The sequence below is a fragment of the Cupressus sempervirens genome, chromosome 6 (assembly GCF_028749045.1).
Source record: "Cupressus sempervirens isolate cs-2001-9-10 chromosome 6, ASM2874904v1, whole genome shotgun sequence".
NCBI lineage: Eukaryota > Viridiplantae > Streptophyta > Pinopsida > Cupressales > Cupressaceae > Cupressus > Cupressus sempervirens.
In genome coordinates this window covers 337,399,216-337,420,601 of record NC_143123.1, presented here as the reverse complement: position 1 = coordinate 337,420,601, position 21,386 = coordinate 337,399,216, and the positions used below count along the sequence as shown (strand labels likewise).

General features: G+C 36.2%; 1 protein-coding gene across 1 annotated transcript in view; it reads left to right on the top strand.

Moving 5' to 3' along the window:
* EMB2737 (embryo defective 2737) overlaps positions 1-21,386 on the top strand; it is a 191,581-nt gene that overhangs the window by 37,216 nt on the left and 132,979 nt on the right. Inside the window, exons 3-4 of the mRNA XM_089788108.1 lie at positions 45-143; positions 13,924-14,071. Of these exons, the coding sequence (XP_089644234.1) occupies positions 45-143; positions 13,924-14,071 (247 nt within the window). The remainder of the gene's footprint in view (positions 1-44; positions 144-13,923; positions 14,072-21,386) is intronic.

The window sequence follows — 21,386 nt, the reverse complement described above, 5'->3', positions numbered from 1 at the left end:
AATTTGGTAATAACAATCAGCATAAATTGTAATAATGAATGCAGAAGATGTGATACTTGCAAGGGATGGGAGGCTTTACAATGTACAAGGTGCAGAGGTACTGGAAAGGTGAAATTTCGTGGACTGAAATCTGGGCGTAACTAGTAAGTTTCTTGTCATCTTTACTATTTATGCCACTATGAAGAGAAGCTGTTCATTTTTTTCTATCAATGAAATTATATATATGCTCAATTGCAATTACTGTATTAAAGCCACATCATTGTCGGGACATTATGGTCATTAGGGCTTTTCTATAGGTCATCATGCACAACATAGAACCATGGGTCATAGTGTGATCAGGATAGTAGAAAAATGGGAAACTAAAGAAATTTAGCTCCTTCAATAGACCCCATTGTAGAGAAGATGGGTCTTCTCTGTTTTGGAAATCTGACTATGGTTGAATTATGCACTGAAAAAAGGTACTATGGTCAATTTTCTCTTCTTGGCTTTTTCCATACAACTCATATGATAGAAAGATTCCCCTAAAAAAATTTGCCCAGAGTTTAGAAATGGTATAATGGTTGAATTTATATGGTTTTGCATTGATAGGTCATGTAATAATTATGAAATAATACCTGTGATAGGATGTGCTTTAATGCAACAACTAGATGTATATAAATGTCCATGTTGTGGATAGATTCTTGCAAAGAGAATATTTAAGTTAATATTACTATGCTGTGATTTACATGATATAGTTGAGTTCTATATAAAGTGGCATCATAACTTGTTTGTTCTTAATCCAAAAGCTGTGTTTCATTATATGTTTGCAACTATACAATATGGGACATTTTATATTAAAATAGAATGATCACAAATCATGTGTTTGCTATATGCTATGAATTACTTCCTAGCGAATGTTTAAATGCAGACCATGGTTAGAACAGGTAAACACCATACATGATTTTGAGTACTACATTATTGTTGTCAAAATGAAAGGATTAGAATTAACTGGACGTTTTCTGAGATATGATTGTTGAAGAGGAACATGCACATTCCACTGGAACTTTAGATTCTGAAGATCATGATAAACTATGCCGGAGTTTGATGTTTTCTAACCAAAAAGCTCAACTTTTGATAAACATTACTATATAACCAAAAAAGATCAAAATTGACCAAAAAAATTGTGTTTATGGATAAAAATTGATATTTTATGATTTTTCTTGACCTAAAGGGGAGGAGACAAATGAAGGACTCTGCTGTGGTTTTCTGTGCAGAATCAGATCATATCTATGGCAATAGAGAGTATGAAAACTCACTCTTTTCTTGTTCAGTATAGTCTTTGATCATAGGTAGAAGCACCGTGGGAATCCTTGATAATTGTGCTATGCCCTTAATCTATAACATGCATGGGGATATGTGTAGTGGACTCCATTTCTCAATCGAGATATATAGGTAGAGGAAAAGTTTTTGGTCAACAAAACATAGGGGTTAGTAAGCATTTAGAGATACAAACACTCCTGCACAATTATCCTCTGCCTACCAGACTGATTCCTTAACAAGTTGAGGAGGTTATGCTTTAATTGTGACAGTAAGTGCAGTTTAGGACATAAGTGTGGAGAAAAGAAATTGCTCTGCATTAATGTTGCGAATGAAAAAGAAATGGATTAATACTTGAAAGGGTGGGCTGATGAGGATATGACTAGTTGAATTTGAAAATGCCACAATGTGAAGCTCTACACGGGAAAATATCAATCACATAGTCCTAGTCCTATATATACCATTCCTATTTGTGGATTTCACAATGTTTTGGGAGTCTAGTGGGTAACTACCTTAGTAATGATGGGGATGAATTTCCAAGATCTTTTTATATGTTTCCCTTTCGACATTTAGTCAAAGTCCAATTTTCTGACTTCTGAAGTTAAATGTGTTTTTGTTTGATTGTATTTGAATGGTTTTGCAATTGCAAACCATATAACTCTGCATGAAATAAATTAGTTTTTCCAAATCCAAACAGAAGTATTCCAATTTATTTAGCATGAAATCTGATTGCATACAACAGCAGTTATTAGAATTTGAGAAATGAAATTAATTGACAATAATGACAACCTGGAATGTGTTCACAGCTCTGTAATTCGATCCAAATTATTTCATGACTTTCGTTCAGTGCAACTAACCCTCTTTGGCCTCAAATCTGGAATCAATGATCAGCCCCTAATAATCATGCGATGTAGCTTGGCATCAATGCGGGAAAGCTCACATCGGCTGCATATGTTGAAGCGGCTGTTTTTTTTGAACCCCTGACGTCTCTTCTAGAGGCAGCATCTTTATTGCTTCTGTCTACCAATTGGATCTCTGCATTGAATTCCTGATGAAAAATGCTGAAACCCTTCACACATACGACCACAATTCATAGCACAATTATGCCCTTTGAATAAGACCATCACAAGCACAATTTGCTGAATTGTTTCACTAGTTCAAAGTGCAAAATCAGTTGGAAGAGTTCACAAATCTTCAAGATTGAAATCTGAAACCCTTGTTTCAATTTCTTCTCTACACAAACAAAAAAAAATGCACAAGTCATGAATGAACCCCTTTTTTCTTGCCTTCACTTTTTTATAATTCTCCAAGAGACATGTTCACAAATACCCTTCACATAATTTGAAAATTATTACGATAATAGATAGTTACTACTATTATTATTATTTATTATTTAATGGTTATCTATTGTAATCTCTTGCACATATTAGAATGTTTCTAATATTTAGTTTCCTTTATCTACAATATAATGTTTCCTAAGGAAACATTGCTCATTCTTTTGTATACATTGATCTCTTGATTATTGTTAATATCAAACAAATATTTTCCATTTACTTCGTAATGTGATATCAGAGCCAATACTCCATTATTTTTCAAAAACTATTATAATTTCTTGGTCGAAATTATTTGCCTTTTATTTTTGAAATTAGTTTCATATCTGCTTCCAAAACCTTTGGTTCAATTAGGGTTTTCTACCAAAAAATCGGGCCAATTTGTTTGTTACTCACGATTTTTTTGGGTCTGCAAACTTGTGCCCTTCTATCTGCAACTAACACGACTGAATCCTATGAAATCAAGGGTTATTCTTTGCTGTTCATGTGGAGATCTGTTGAGCACCATTTCTCTACATCTCAGGCCCAAATTTTTCTGCCACTTCCGTCCAATTTTCTTTGAAAATCACGCATTTGTTTTGTTGCCCGTTTTTGCCATGATTTTCTAAAAAACAATGGTCATTTTTTGCAATGTTTGGATGCGCCTAGGGTTTTTACAAACCTTTGGTATTGATTTGTGCTCAAAATTGGCATTTTTTCTGCAAATCCACCATATTTTGGGGGTTTTTTTGCATCGAGGACCGCTTTTGGTCAAAACCCTAATTTTCTATACCGGATCCAAGTTTATTTTACAGATTCTTAGTGGGTTTATTGAGAGCTCATTTGGGGTATTTGTTTTTTCTCGGTGCCTCGATTTTTCATGCCTTCACTTTCAAGCTGGCAGGTCTAGAATCCAACAACATATTCTTTCTAAGTTTTTCGAGCTCTCTTTTGGGTAAATCTTCATTTTTTTTGGGTCTTTTGCTTTTTTGCCTCGAAGTACATGCCTTAACAAATTTTGACACTTTTTCATTGAAAAAATGTGTTATGGCATCTTTGACTAATAGTCTGCTCAAGGGAAATAAGAAGTTCAACGATCATAATTATAGTAGATGGAAACAAGGGATGCTAACCATCTTCAAATATTGCAGTAGTGATGAGGTGGTTCTAGCCCGTGGGTACTCCAACTCGACCTACTCAAGCTGTTCTTGATTTAATTGCATATGATCAGCATAATTGGGAGGCAGTGATGCTTCTCAAATTATCCGTAGCTGATGATCAACTTCCTCAGATTCCATCCGGCAAGACAGTTGCAAAGATATGGGACCATCTCAAGACACTTCATGAGACTTTAGATAAAAGAAGAGCCTTATTATTTCTCAAGAACTCTTTTTTTTTTATTGTCATGGATGAGCAAAAATTGCTTTAGGAACACTTGAATAGGATTCAAGAAATCTGTGATCAGTTGCTTTCCATTGGACTCAAGATAGAGAAGGAGGACATTGTGGTCATAACCCTTAGGAGTTTAAGTCCTATGAGCATTTTATCAAGACTCTCAACATCACTTCTATTGGTGTTGACCTGAAGTTCACTAATCTCCGCATACTTCTGTTTTAGCAAGATTGGTGGAAACAATAGTTTGGTAGCAGTTCCAGCTACACCTCCACAGAGCAAGCCTTTGCTGCTAAATCCTTTCGGAAGGATAAAGGTAAGTCTCATTCATAGGAGTCTTCTCAGCATAAGTCCTCTGCTCCAACTTTTGAAGGCCCCAGGAAAAGAACATTCAATGCAACTATTGCCACAAGTATGGTCACATGAAGGTTGAATGTCAGAAGCGCTTAGTTGCCCAATCTAAGCAATCTGGTTTGTAGCCTAAAGTGAACAATACAGAGCATATTGAGCAGATAGAATTTGCCTTTTACGTCTTCATGGCTAAAAGACCTGTAGATCATGTGAAGTTGTTTGCCTGGTACATTGATTTAGGTGCCTCTCGTCATGTCACCCATTGTAGAGATTGGTTTATTGACTACCAACTCTATTTAGATTTTGTTATTTTTGGTGGAGGGGAAGAGTATACCATTGTTGGCAAAGGCAACATTTAGATTTAGTCTGCTGGGAAGGATCTCATTTGAATCGGTCACCCACGGTGGTTGTCAAAGGTAAGACTTTGGAGGAGGCCTGGTCAAATTGCAAGCCCAGAATCAGTCACCTAAAGGTTTTTGGCTCTCTAGCTTTTGTTTGGCTCCTTGATGTGTCACGCACCAAGTTGGATGCCAAGAGTCAGAAACTCATGTTTGCTAGATACAAGAGTCTTCAAAAAGCCTACCGCTTGATCGACATTGAGACATCTTGTCTCTTGTACAGTTATGATGTAGTCTTTGATGAGCAACGTGGACCATTCATGGCTGTTTCTTCTATTCCTGATCCAAAAGACCAGCCTATGAAGGCTCATGATTCAGGAGTTCGACTTCCATTAGGTCCACCTGATGTGAGGGCTCCAACAGCTCCAGTTATACCAACGATTTCTATACAAGCACTTTTTCTGGCTTCTCCCGCAAGATCACCTAGATATGTTGATGCTTCACCTGAATTTGATCCCGATACTTTTGATGAGGAACCTAATCATAGAGAATCTCCTAATATTAATGTTGGTTATTCTCCTCTTTGGTCTAAGTGGCAGGCTAAGACACTTGCTGCTTTTCGAGATGATGAGCTCATTGATAAGAGAACTGCTTGGAAAAAGAGCAAACCTACAGAGTTAGTTAACTTTGTTCTCATCTCCAACATTTACAGTGTGTTTGAGCCTTTAACATATTCCGAAGCTAAAGGAATTCCAGAGTGATAATAAACCATGATATCTGAACACCAGTCTGCTGAAGAATAACACCTGGGTCCTTTCTGATCTTCCACTAGAGAGGAAACCCATTGGCTACAAATAGGTTAACAAAATCAAATACAAGTTTGATAGTACTTTGGATAAGTACAAATCTTGTTTACTTGCAAAGGGCTTTTCTCAACGTCAGGGCATTGATTATGAGGAGACCTTTGGTCCTTCTTCAAAGATGAGCACAATCAGATTAGTCCTAGCCATGGCAACACAGTTTGGTTGGAAGGTCCATCAAATGGACATCAAGGTGCTTTCCTGAATGGTGACCTAGAAGAACAGGTTTACATGAAACAACCTCCTAGTTTCAAGGTTGTTGGTAAAGAACACCAGGTTCTTAGTTTGGTGAAAGCTCTCTATGGTTTGAAGTAGGCCCCTAGGGCATGGTATATGAAAATTGATAAGAACCTCAGTGATCAAGGCTTCAAGAGTTCTTCAAATTCAAATTTGTACATCAAGACTACTAACATTGACATCATCCTTTTTGTTATATGTATTAATAATTTGATCATCACTGGAAGTTTGACATCTTTAATTTAGGTAATCAAATAGATTTTATGTCAGTCTTTTGATTTGATTGACATTGGACTCATGCATTATTGCCTAGGTGTTGAGGTTTAGCAACAATCTATTGGTATATTCATTTCTTTGTCCAAATATGCCAGGGCTCGGTTAGACAAGTTTCGTATGCAGGAGTGCAAGCCTACATCTACACCCATGGAGAAAGATTTGAAGTTATTAGCCAAGTTTGATTCTCCTCTAGTTGACGATACTACATACAGGCAACTAGTAGGGAGCCTCATCTACCTCTTTGTTACTAGACTTGATATCAACTTCTTAATCAGCTATGTCTCACGTTTTATGACAACTCCTAAGGCTGATCATTGGATGGCAGCAAAGCGTACGCTTCGTTATGTGAAGGGTACTACTGATTATGAAATTCTTTACTCTTGGAGTTCTAATCCTAAACTTAGTGGGTTCATAGATTCAGACTGGGTAGGTTTTGTTGATGATATATAGTCAACTTCTGGATATGTGTTCAATTTGGGTTTTGGTGCCATCACATGGACCAATAAGTAGTAGGCAGTTTCTCTCCTCTACAGAGGTTGAATATTGAGGGACAATCAAGGCAGGTGGTGAAGTTGTTTGGCTTCATCAGATGCTTCGGGATATGCAGATGTCACAAACAGGCCTGAGAATTTTGTTTGTTGGCAACCAAGGTGTTATCAAGTTAGCTCGAAATCCAGTCTTCCATGAACAAACCAAGCATGTGGATGTTCATTGTCACTATATATGGCAACTGGTTGAAGATGGGACAATTGACTCGTAGTGGATTCCTACAGCGGATCAGACTGCACACATTCTCACCAAGCCTCTTGGTCCATATAAGTTTGTCCAATTCAGAGGAAAACTCGGTGTTGTGGATGGATTAATCATAAAGGGAGGGTATTACGATAATAGATAGTATATATTATTATTTAGTATTTAATGGTTATCCATTGTAATCTCATGTATATATTTGTTTCTAATATTTAGTTTCCTGTATCTAGAATAGAATGTTTCTTTTCTTTACAATTGTTTCCTAAGGAAACATTGTTCATTTTTTTGTATATATTGATCTCTTGATCATTGTTAATATCAACTAAATATTGTCTAATTACTTCATAATAAAAATTACTTATCTTTTGATACCATTTACTTTTGTTGCAGTTCAATTATAACCCTCCCCTTTTGGTGCACAACATAAAGTATACTTTATTAAACACTTATATCTTCTTTTCAGATAAAGCACACTTAATTTATAAATGATGTGCAATTAATAATCAATTATTATTTAAGTGTAATTTTAATAATAATTATAACATTATAGCTTTGTCATTAATCATAATTTCTCAATTCCGATTGAACTTGGTGTTAATGTTTTGCCTAGGAATAATTGATAAACAAAAATAAAGAATAATATGAATAAGAGAAAAAGATGCAAAACATTTATCATAGGAAATCCCTTCCACTTGAAGGGAAAAACCCAACTACACAACAAAAATATCACTTGTATTAATTAAGAAATGTTCAAGTGCAATGCTTTTCACTTGATGCAATAGTCCCATACACAAAGTAATCATACAAATATTTAGAGTTCGAGAGACTCTTCAGATTACAACAGAGGACTCTTCAATTTCCCTAAACAAGTCTCTTTATATTTCAAAATGCACTCCTCTATGCATGACGCATGACACGTCCCTATATTTAATATTATCTCATTTATTGTCACAAATATCTTCTTCAGTTGAAGATGACCATAATGGTTGAAGTAAACATATTTCTCAAAATCATAGTTAAAGATCTCTATCACAGCTACAATGTTCAACACCCCCTCTTAGCAAGAGACAGATCTATAGTATAGAAATCACACATAGCTGCAAAAGAAATGTCAACGATAAATTCTCACCACATAGATTCTCATAAAAACATGTTATCACAGCATAACATAATTCATGGAATCACTGAACATGAAAAACTTGCAAGGGTCACAATCGGTATACATCACAGACTCTCTCAACGTGAGGTTGTCATGAGCTCTCTCAACATGACAATAAAAGATAAAATAACCTAAACATTCATTAAATCAGTCAACATGAAAAGCTTGCAAGGATCACAGTCAGCTTACATCACAGGCTCTCTCAACATGATGTTGTAATGGAATCTCTTAACATGACATCTAACTCCCATTACAAAATCTCTCAACGTGATGACATCATGGACTCTCTCTACATGATATTCACCATAGTTAGCATAACCGCCGAAAAATCGGCGAGTTTCTACTAATCGCGGAGTTTTTGGGATAGGCGAGTTTTTCCCAAATTTAATCGCGACTCGGCTAGAGAAAAAATTGCCGATTAATCGTTGATTTTTTTGCAAAAAATTGGCTAGTTTTTCAGAAAAACTCTTTTAAAAAAAATAAAAATTATTATTATTATTTTTTTGTAAAAAACAAAAAGCAAAATGTCTATATATATGATGTAAAATAGAGAATTACAGTATGCTAGTAGAGCTGGGAAGAGGAAGATGTGATTGTAATGATGTATTTACTTCTAGTTTGACACAAGCTATTTACTATTATGCTTCCTGCCATCAGCACTCCACATGAGAATGCAATTTTGTATCCACTATGCATTTATATATATCTAAACTCTACTTGCTTCTTTTGTGTTCTCTTTAATGAATTCATTAGATGCATCTTCTCATTGAAATTTGTAAAAAAATGTATTTTGAATTAAATTTTAGCGGTTTTTTTAGGTTCTCGAGTTTTTTAAAGAAATGGTTGATTTTTTCCCAAATAAACTTTTAGGGGGCTTGGTGAGTTGTTGCTGAGTCCAAGTTTTCCAATTATGATATTCACTACGATTTCCCTCATAAGTGAAAGATTTATCATAATTGTCCTTACAATTTTTTTCACATGAATAAAAACTCATAATCAACAAGAAAGTAAATCACCACAATAAGATAGTTGATGTATAATGACCGATATTCTCTATCAACAGAGACTCCCTCTCAGCAGGGACGACTTTGTTCACCACAATAAGATAGATGATGTAACATCCCTCTAAAGATGAACATCTCCCTTTGAATATGTATCATCAAGGAAACATCTTAATCTCATTGCTTCTTGTTGCACCCTGCAACTAAGAGAGAGATTGAACAACTCAGAAAATCAATATAATGGAGATCAATGCTAAAAACACCTACTATTCAATAGTACAGAATACATATCTCCTTGTAGTATGCATGCTCGAGAACTCAGCTCTGCTGCTGTAAGAAACTTTCCTCAATGCCCCAATGATAGGCACTGCTTTGTTCTGGAGCATTGAGTTTTTGTACTGCTTTATTCATGTTCTTCACCTCCCTCTGTGACAGATTTCTTTGAGATCTCACAATCTGGTTTGATGTTTCATAGTTTCTCCAACAACCACATAACATAACTTATGCTAATCAGTCAGAATTCTGATCAATAATTATCCTCCTCAATACTGATTGCATGCATCTAATTCAAAACTGTCAAGATATCTCAAGACAGGAAGAGATACTGAAATAATAATGATGAGACTAATCCTGCAAATAATTACAAAGATTCAACGCTAGAACTCAAAGCAGAAAAGTAAATAAATTATCTTGACACAATCTGCAGACATGGCAACTCATCATAACTATGCTTTGATTGGAAGAACCCTTCACAAAAGAAACATGTTACATGGTTTACCTGGGGATCAAAATAGCACTCTTTCTTGATAATTTTAATTTTTTTGCGAACCCATCGAGTACTTGAGATAAATAATTTACTCACTCTCCTTAATGATGACACAATTTCACACACAAAAAGCTTAAGGCTGAGAAAGCCTGCAACGTAGACAAAAAATTATTGCCAAGTCATTAGGATGATGAAGATGCAAGAAAAAAATATAGCTATACGGTTCTAACAGCTCAACAACAGATCGCGAGAATAATCTTGAAATCATGAGTACTATTGCGGTCAATACCAATCTGCTTCCTAAAACCAAAAGAACATATATCATGCTGCAGATGATACACATAGTACAAGGAGATAACATAGCTAAAAGTCCATGGCAATGGGCATGCTCAGAAATATTGTAATGTCCCTCCAAGAGGACTTTCTTTTTGAAAGTCAGAAAGCAAATAAATATTAATAATTTTATATTAGTTTCGATTTTCTTTTGAACTAATGTAAATTAATTAATAATTTTTATAGTTTTAATTTTGAAAGATAATAAATTAAGCTTATTTTAATAAGCTTATTTAGGTTATTGCGGTGGAAGTTAATTAAGGTTATTCTATTTTGATTAACCAAAATTCGGTTCACACAGTTAACGGGATTTACCCGACTCCCACTGTTTTAAGAAGGCATACGATTGAGTTTGAAAGGGGGGAGAATCACATTGATCATCGAAGATTGGAAATTTGTTGTTTTCTTTGGGAAATTACTCGATGTCATACTCCTTTCGTCAGATTTGGGACGTCTGACCTATTGGAGAATAATAATCCAGATTTTATTGAACTTGTCTTTCTGAGAGTATGGATACATGACAGAGAAGGGAGCTCATCTTATCTTGACAGGAACTGTCAGAGGATTTGTCTTACATGGCTGGTATTTGTTTATATGCGGCTTGTTTGAAGACATAGAAACTATTAAAACTAACACAGTGAACTGAAGATAGCAGCTGACACGTATGCACACAAGACAAGGCAATCACCATTAATCTTGAATGGAGCAATAAGGGAGTCGAGTGGTCTATGGACATTAAATTTTGGCATATAGATTCAAATATTCTTCAGATTTATTTGTCTTGACTGGTGGTAAGAGATAAAGGATTTGCCTTGGATAAAACTGGCGGACCATCACATTGAGTCTACGTGGACCAATCGATTGGCGGACGACCAAATAGAGGTGATGCAAGGATCTAATCATTTCTTGAATGTAATTCCTTCATTCTGGTAGGAATTATCAAGTGTTGGCGGAGGGTCCTACTGGCTGGTGAGTTGAAGCTTCGACTTCAAGAGGGTCATTAACTATTAATCTGTTCAGGTGCCTAGAATAAAACTCTATCTCTCACTTTCTGTACATAAATATGGAGGAATATTACAAATTATTTCCAGTTCAGTTTGCTGTTTCTAGTTGATGAATCAGTTTGTTATCTATATTATACCAGTCAGGTCTTACTTCAAGTCAATCAATATTTACTGTTAGATTAGATTGCTAATCAAATCAATTTCTCTCCTGTTATTCATACTGTCTAAAAGATTAGAGAAATTACCTGGGAGACAACATAGTACAAGGAGACAACATAGCTAAAAATCCATGGCAATGGGCATGCTCAGAAATATTACAAAGGATATCAAAACACTGTATGAGAGAAGACTCTTCCAAGAAGAATAAACAAAAGTATCTGCCCGTTACAAGACCATTGACAACCTTCATACTGATTACCAATGAAAGAAAATAAGAAAACGAGCGGTGAGGGAAATAAACCGGCAACACATATACTTCAACGACACATAGAAACAAATAAACATTGTTGGGTAAGCATGAGAACAAACGGCAATAAAAGAAGATGAAGCAAGAGGATATACATTTCCTTCCAGGTGGACAGTAGAGAAGATAGTTTCCAGCAAAACATGAACAAGAGCCTTGTCAGAATGAGACGACATGACACCAGAAATGCTACATCAGAATAAAATCACATTAGCTTCCAAAGATGCTGAGTTGGAAGACTAGGATTCCATGACATAATTACAAATTTTTCATAGACATCCCTGGAAATAACAAAGAATTGATGGGCATACTTGAATATAGAATCTGAACAAATTCAACTTAATGAAATTTGCAACAACACAAACATAAACAAGAGATGCAATCACTAAAGGAGAACCACGAACAAAAAAAGAAGTAGACTGCAGTAAGCAAATAACTCCATAGCCACTTTGGCCAAAACTTGGAGCCACAGAATATCATATGAGAAAGATGATGTACATAGCAGATCTAGGAGTCAGAGCTCCCTGAAATATAGAGAACAAAGATATTTAACGCAATCTGCAATAGAAAAAGACTAAAACAAGAGAAACTCCCTTATGAGCCCTAGCTCTGATACCATGTTAATGTTTTGCTCAGAAATAATTGATAAACAACAATAAAGAAGAACAAAAATAAGAGAAAAAGATGCAAAACATTTTTCTTGGGAAAACCCTTCCACTTGAAGCAAAAAACCCAGCCACACAAGAAAAATATCACTTTATTGATTAAGAAATGTTCAAGTACAATGCTTTTCGCTTGATGCAATACTCCCATCCACAAAGTAATCATACAAATATATAGAGTTTGAGAGACTCTTCACATCACAACTGAAGGTCTCTTCAATTTTCCAAAACAAGTCTCTTCATATTTCCAAATGCATGCCTCTATGCATGATGCATGACATATGTCTCTTTATTTAATATTATCGCATCTAGTATCACAAATTTCTTCTTCAACTGAAGATGACCATAACCGCCATAAAGATCATATCTCTAAAAATCAGAGATAAGAATCTCTATAGCAACTACAATGCCCTACTAAAGATAGAAACAATAAATAGACACAAGACAGACACTATAAATAGTAAGTTTGCCGATATGACTCAGATGAAGTGCAAACCTGAACATCCCTGACCAAGGGAGTAGGAACTGGCCATTGACTCAACCAACTGAGACCCCTCTCCATAACATTAGCCCAAGACTAAGATATACAGTCGTAGATTTTGAATAGGCTGCAAGCGCTGGTCTATGGTGATTTGGACATGTGATGGACACTTTTTGGCCGAATTTTAGAGGGAGTGATCTGTAGGGCATCCTGATTTGGAATTCGAAGTTTTAGCGAACAAAGGCATTTTCAGATTTAAGGCGAGGGCACTTGATGTCATTTTCAGGCTGAGATTTCTGTTACAGGCTTCTCTCTATATCTCATTTTCAGGTTTGTGCATCTTTCTGTTCCACATCTTTCTATTATGCTGAAACTTATCAATTTGCTAGCACTTTAACTAGTTCTTGCATCATATCTCATTCTAATTATATCCAATCATATCAATCAGCAAACAAAACAGTCAACCAAAGTGCTCAGCTCTCACAAGGGACTGAAGTTGGGGCTACTTAGTTGTTCTTCAATTAATGTGTAGTGAGAAATGATTCCTAGTTTTCATGTTTAAGCTAGTGAAGTCCCATTTTCCTAACATTTCAAAAGGCACCCCTAATTTATGGTTTGAAGCGAGATGAATGGGAAAAGCATTTTGAATCTTTTAACTCTCCTACATGCCAACAATAACTGTAGCATTAGCAATATAGTTCAAACATTAGTTTAAGTTGCTTTGATGAGATTTTCTGATAGAATGCACTTTTGTGGTAGTAAAATGACAAGTGTACCTACCATAATCTCTTAGAATATGTAAAAGAATAAAATAGATTATCAGATGTATGATGTAATACGGACTGGTCTCAGAATAAAGGGGGACTTCGAGAACTTTATTTATGTGACTTTACCATTTAAAGTAGATATTTTTACAATGTTATTTTCCTCACATTTTTACAGAAACACTCATTTAATTTCTTATAGTCGTTACCCTACAATTTGCGAACTCTTTGAGTAAGCAAGTGTTTGATTCGTTTTCTGGCAAAAATTGCTAATTTACCTTTAACATTTTTAGTTGTTTCTGCAAAGAAGAATTGAATTCTCCAGGATTTTGAGCAATGGAATGCATTTTATAAGACGTGCCTATATAACAGCTCTTAATAACATTTTTTTTTTGAAATGCTATTTTGTTTAATTTTCAAGCACATACAGATTTTGGTTTCAACATAGAACATTGAACTATTTGCTCGATTCTTTTGTAGCTGGGAAAAGCCTGCAAAAGATGATCTTGCAGTTTCTATTGCAAATGGACAAGAAGAAGTTATATGCTATCCAGCCTCTCTTGACACTGAGTTTGTGTTTCCCTCTAAAGAATTCCCTAGAACAGCATGTCCTATATGTGATGGATCAGTAAGCAGTTTTTGACTTTCTTATGCTATTCTTTTTCGGAGTTGTAATGTTTTCTCCTCATTGAACTCTTATATCATCATGTTGATAAAAACATAATAGCAATGAATACCTTGATGTAGAATGATATATTTTTTTCCTGAGATAATACTCCAGAAACATATACTCTTTGTTTTGGTGTGTTTATGAATCTGAAAGAAAGTACATAGAGAATAGACTGATGAAATTTGAAAGAAAACAGAAAGTAGATATTTTATATTTTCTCTCCAGTGAAATTATTATATGTAATGTTCAATTGTTAATAATAGTTGGGTTTGCCTCTGAAACTTTGAGAATTTGACGTAAGATGCTACCCAGTTTTGCTTTTTAAATTTCTACTTTCATTCACTCAGCTATGAATGCATTTTGTGGAACAGCTGGCACCGTTACTCATTGCATTCTTTTCGCTATCATTTTAACAAATCAGTTCACTTCACGGTTTTTATGTTTTTTTACAGACTTACAAGTATAGCTCAAAATTACAGAATTGAACATGCAACTCAAATTAAAGATTTTCAAAGAAAATATTATTTCAATAATCCCAGAATTAGAAAGAGCTGATCTGATTTGAAAATATCACCATGCTCTGCTATAAAATGAACTCAGAAATTACAGATGTATCAATAAATCATAATTTTCTGCAACTCAGAAACTGTATATCTTGCATGCTAGGAAGTCCATGCCCAGATCCACTCCTACTAGTACATAACATAAACAAACTTATCTATTCTCAGGCAGAGCCACAAAAGAACCTGCAGAATACCAAAGGTCTTAGTCAGATGTACAATCTTCAGTTCTTGAAGAGCAGCAATAATAATCTTCAATCTGACTTTTAAGTATTAACAATCTTGAGCTCTAGATCGGCAACAATAATAACCCATGCTTACAGCAAGGAAGACTCACCACAAAGAGGCTAATGCCACTGAAACAGCTCATGCTAAAACAAGCAGCAAGTGCCGGGCCAAAACACAGAACCAAGTACACCAAGGATCTCCCAAATGTGTTGAAGGAATGAACAATAATGTTGAATTAGCTTAGGCGATAGGAAAGCTAGGGCTTATGGTTAGTGTAAGATCACATTGCCAACCCAGAAAAAACAAGGAGAAAAGGTCACATCTGGAACTGTAAACATTTGATTTGATTTGAGGTGATGGGAGAAGTGATGACAGCTGGTCCTTGTCAAAAGCTGGACAAGTTTCCCTCTATTTTGGATTCTCAAGCTTGGCAGTCTAAGGCTGTGATGGTGGAGGAGGGGTGGACACCTGTTACTAGGAAAGGATCTAAAAAGGCCCTTCCTCAATTTGATATGAATTTACGCTCTCACAAAAAGGGAGTGAAGGGAATTATTAGTTCCCTTGCTGGTTGGTCGGTTAAGAGTTTGTGTTGGTTTCTTTTCTGGAGTTTTTTGTTGGTGCTGCTAGACATATAAGGTTTTTCTGTGGCAGCTTGCTTCTGGTTTTAAGATCTTACTTGGGATATCTGGTCCCTGTATAACCTTTGTTTGGATCCCTTTGGGATGTTTGGGCTTTCTTCGAATATCTTTTGTGTCTATGATGTAAAGGGGTTTCAAGTCCCTTCGAAACCTGTTTTTACCTTAATCTAAAACAATGTAGACACCAAACCCCCAAAAATCTCAAGCCAAAGCTTCAAGCATGTTTAATTTCTCCCCAAATGAAATAAGCAAGGCATTCATTAAAGCTAGTTATTTCAATAATAATCACCCAATAGATGCAAATAGAAGAAAGTGGCGTCCAAAGTCTTCAAACTCACTTTTGAAGCAAATAAACATCCAAGTTACCAAATAGGGAAAACTTCAATTACAGCCACAATATCTGAAATTTATGTTTCACAACAATTTCATAAATCTCATACCAAAACCATTGAAGTGCAAAATATGAAATTTGTGCGATCTTTCACCATTGAAGCCATTGCTTTTTGAGAGGGTTTATGACCTTCGAAAGGCTCAACCGATCTAAGTTCAACTCCGATCCCTGAGGGATTTTACTGGAGAGAAATATCATAAATCTTCAAAGTACCGAATGAGCACTCAAATGTCTTATTTAAAGACCTTTTCAGGTTAGTTTTTAGAAATTCCTTTTATAATCACTTTTGAAACAATGAAGTGAAATTATTAAAATTGTTTCAATAACCTTATCATAATACACCCAAGCATTGCAAACGAAGAACCAAACAAGCTTGAAACCAGCTGAAGTTGATAGCTAATAACTGACGTCAATATGAACTTATAGTATAAAATTATAAATACTAGTGTTCTATGAGGACCAAAGAGAACAAACTCGAAAAACTCAGAAAGATTGGTGCAATGCAAGCACATACTATAAATAGTAGTGCCCTTTAAGAACCAAAGAGAACAAACTTGAGAAACCTAGAGCGATTGGCGCCATGCAACCGCTTACTATAAATACAATGTTTATCGAATACCAAAGAAAACAAACTCAGAAAGCCTAGAACGGTTGGTGCCATAAAACCACTCACTATCAGTATTAAACAACAGTATTCTTTCAAAATCAAACCCCAAAAAACTTAGAAAGATTGGCATCACACACACATTTCTATAAATAGCTACTGTCAACGAAGACCATTGAAACTGGTCATTGAGTTCGCCAAAAACATTGGTGTAAAACTTATCTAAGGAACCTAAGAGAACGACTAAGTCACTAAACCATCAAATTGACACAGAAAGAGTCTTTTTTACAACCAATACATCTTCATCTAAACATTATCATTCCATCTACCACTTGAGGATCAAACCTCAGGCGTGGTCTTCGAGCCGCTCCCTTGACAGATTTGTCCTGTGCTCCTACTGTGTTTGACCTCATCTCCAAACGATCTAGGAGTCCACTGTCCTCTCTTTCCTGCATTTCTCTGCTGCCCTCACTACTCATCCCTCCCAACCCAGCTCCTATCCCCAGAATTGTTGGTTTGATGACGATTGCAAGTCCTTCCACCGCCTTTCCACCTTCACTGATTAGGATCCCTCCTTAATCCGAGTTAGGCTCTCCTACTGTAGCTTCCTTCGCTAGAAGAAGCGTCTCTTCTACCTTGAGCAGTGAAGTCCCTCAACTCTTCCCTTTGCGCCTCCACGAAGCACTTTTGGTGCATGTTCTTTCCTTGCCACTCCGTTTTCCTTGCTGACTTGGATTTCAGCTCCCTCATCTCCTACATCGTCACCCTTTACGAAAGTCCTAGTCAACCTTCCCTTTGCATCACCCCCCCTCCCCATTGCAACCTCTTTACCATATCTACCATTTTTGACGCTATTAGAGCCATGAGTTCTAGCAATGCTACTGATGAGGAAGGTTTCCAAGCAGAGCTCTTCAAGTTGGTGATTTTTGTTCTTGGATCGTCGCTTGCTGCTCCCTTCAACAAAGTGGTATGTATTGGCTTTTTGACGTTTTGGTCTCACCATATTATTCACCCAATCCACAAGGCTGGGCCGACCTCTGTTTAAGGTAACTACATGACCATTTTGATTGGACATACGTTTGCCAAACTCTGCCATAGTTCGACACATTATTCTTACAAGAGAGTTGAACAGATTAGGTTGTAGGGCAAGAGGCCAAGCTGGTTTCGGAGCAAATTTTCAGTTTAAAGACCATATTCTCACCCTTAGGGCCATTATTATGGAGGCTCATAATCACTTGGCAAAAGTCTTCTACCGCTTTGTGGACTTTCGCAAAGCCTTTGATTCTATCTCCCGCTTGGCATTGTTTTAGCGACTTAGAGGTCTTGGGGTTTTCAAGGTTCTGCTTGTGGCCATCATGAGACTTTACGAGAGGGTTGCTGATAATCTCAGGACACTTCTAGGCTTCTCCGATTTCATTCAGAGTTCAGTTTGGGTCAAGTAGGGTTTCCCACTATCTCCTATGCTGTTTGGTGTATACATTGATGAGCTTGAGAGCTATCTGAGGAGCTTCTTGCTTCTCAAGCACAGGTGTTATCTTCATCAGGTCTTGATTTCCATCCTTCTCTTTGTTGATGACATGGTGCTCCTTTTGGATGGACTGACCTCCTTTTTTGATTTTCGATGGTTAGTGGTTAACTTGGGCAAGACCAAGGTTATGGTTTTTAGGTGCTTGAAAACCTCTTATCTCCACTTCTTTTTTAAAGGGACCAAGACCGAGATGACTTCCAACTATACCTATTTGGGCATCAGGTTTTTTGGGCCATGTTTCAGTCTGAGATCGACCATGGTGCCGTAGGTCAGCAAGGGGCCAAGTTCACTTGCTTTTCTTGAGAGACAGTGCTTTAGACACCATTTTTAGGATGCTACATCAAACATGGATATCTTAGACTCCCTGGTTACATTTCAATAATAGATAAGCTTCTATTATTAGTTAATGGTTATCTATTTGTAACCTATTTGTAAATATTAGAATGTTTCTAACATTAGTTAGTTTGTAGTTCTCTGTTAGCTTCTTTAGCTATCTTTTAGCTAGAATAGAATGTTTGTATTCTTTACAATCGTTTCCTAAAGAAATATCATTTTATTCCTTCATATATATTGACCTCTTGATCTCTGTTAATATTAAACAAATATTTACCAATTATTTCATAATATGGTATCAAAGCCAATTTAAAAATAAAATAAAATATTATAATTTCTAGTTCGAAATTATTAGAGCAATATTTTTCAAAATTATTTTCAGTGATTTGCTTCTTACAACCAATTTTCTACAATTGCCGTCTGTTTTTTCTGCACATTTCTGCTATTTTTTGTGATTTTTTTTGCATCAGGGCTGTTTTTGTTTAAAACCCTAATTTTCTGTACCGGATCAATTTTTTTTATCAAATTCTTTGTGGCTTTTTCGAGATCTCAATTGGGTTATCTTTGTTTTAATGGGTGCCTCAATTTTTGAGCCACTAGATCAAAAAATTGACAATATCTTCTTTTTGGGATTTTTCGAGCTCTCTTCTGGGTACTCCAATATTTTTGGGTCTTCCATGTTTTGCCTCAAAGTACGTGCCTTTACAAATTTTCACGCTTTTCATTGGAAAACGTATTATGACATCTTTGACTAATATTCTGTTTGAGAGCAATTCAAAATTCAATGGTCGGAATTATGGCACTTGGAAGTAGTGGATAATGGCAATTTTTGAATATTGGAATACTGATTAGATTGTTCTGGGTGTTACATAGTGTCCGACTGCCCCTAGTATTGATAAAGCTACATGGGATTTGAATAATGGGGAGGCGGTGATGCTTCTGAAATTATCTGTAGCTGATGATCAACTCTCTTAGATTCCCTCTGACAAAACTGCTACCGAGATATGGGCACATCTCAAAAATATTCATGAGACTTCTGACAAAAGAAAATCTTTCTTCTTGAAAAACACTATGTTTTCTATTATCATAGATGAGCGAACATCTCTCTAGGTTCACTTGAATCAAATTCAAGAAATCGTGATCAGTTGCTTGTCATTGGTCGCAAGATGGAGGAAGAGGACATTGTGGTTATCATTCGTTGGAGTTTACCCAAGTCTTATGAGCACTTTATTGAGACTCTCAACATCACTTCTTTTGGTGTTGATTTGAAATTAACAGATCTTTGCACGCCCCTGCTTCAGTAAGATCGATGGAAACAACAGTTCGGTAGCAATTGCAGCTCCACCTCAATAGAGCAAGCCTTTGTCGCTAAATCCTTCCAAAAGGATAAAGGCAAGTCTCAACAGTCTTCTCAGCAGAAGTCCTCTGCTCTAGCTTTAGAAGGCCCCCGAAAGAAGAACATTTAATGCAACTATTGCCCCAAGTTTGGTCACATGAAGGTTGAATGTCGGAAAAGCTTAGCTGCCCAATCTAAGCAATCGGGTTCCAGCCTAAAGCGAATAGTGCAGAGCACATTGAGTAGACGAAATTTGCCTTTTATGCCTACATGGCTAAAAGACCAGTAGATCATGTGAAGCCGTTTGCTTGGTACATTGATTTAGGTGCCTCTTGTTATTTCACCCATTGTAGCAACTGGTTCACTGACTACCAACCTTATTCAGATTCTGTTATTTTTGATGGTGGCGAAAAATACACCGTTCTCAGTAAAGGCAACATTCAAATTCAGTTTGTTGGGAGGAATATGATTTTCCTCGCTATGCACTACGTTCTATGATGTAACTAAACCTACTCAAACAGTCTCCACAATTGGATGTCACCTTCAATTCACATTAGTGCACTATTACTGATAGGGCAACTCAGTCTATTGTTGCAGTAGGTCTTCAGGATCATGGTCTTTTTTGACTTACTGATTTTTTTGACTCTCGAGACTTAGCTATGGCTGCTTGGCGGTCTTTTGTTAGCACACTTTGGCATCAGCGGTACGGGCACTTAATTGTGCATTATCTCTCTTAGCTTGCTCGGGTAGAGCTTGTCCTTGGTTTGCCAAAAGTTCAAACTCAACAGGTTGGAGTTTGTGATGCATGCCAGGCTGGGAAGCAACATCACACACCTTTCACCAATGGTGATTAATGGTGAGCTTCTCAAGTACTTCAACTTGGGTCGAGGTATTTTGTTGTTGTTCGTTGATGATTTCAGTAGAAAAATGTGGGTATATTTTCTTAAAAGAAATTAGATGCATTTCTTGTATTTTAGAAGTTTAAACCTTTAGTTGAAAAAGAGTATGGGAAATCTGTTATTACTCTTAGGTCAAATAATGGGGTGAATTTTGTTTAATGAATTCTCTAGCTTCTTGAATACTCATGGCATCAAACGCCAGTTAATCACACCCCACACACCACAACAAAACAATGTAGTTGAATGCCAGAATAGAACAATCACCGAGATGGCTCCATGCTTCTATTACTAGTTAATGGTTATCTATTTGTAATATTGTAAATGTTAGAGTGTTTCTAATATTAGTTAGTTTGTAGTTATTTGTTAGCTTTCTTTTAGCTAGAATAGAATGTTTCTATTCTTTACAATTGTTTCCCAAGGAAACATTGTTTTATTCTTTTGTATATTTTGACCTCTCAATCTCTATTAATATCAAGCAAATATTTACCAATTACTTCGTAATAGGTTAGACCTACTGTCCTTTATGGCTCGACTGTCTAGGGTCCCTCCTTGTTGGCCATTGATTGGGCTTTACAAGAGAGGGTTTAGACTCTTCTTCTTTGGCGCCTCATTCGTTGTTAGTTGACTACTCCTAGTATTATCTTGGTTGAGTTTGGTGCTCATCCCTTCGAACTTTGCACAATCTTTGATCTGGTATTTGTTACTTAGCAGACTTATGGGCTTTGCGAACTCTGTTGATTGCAGATATCGTTATTC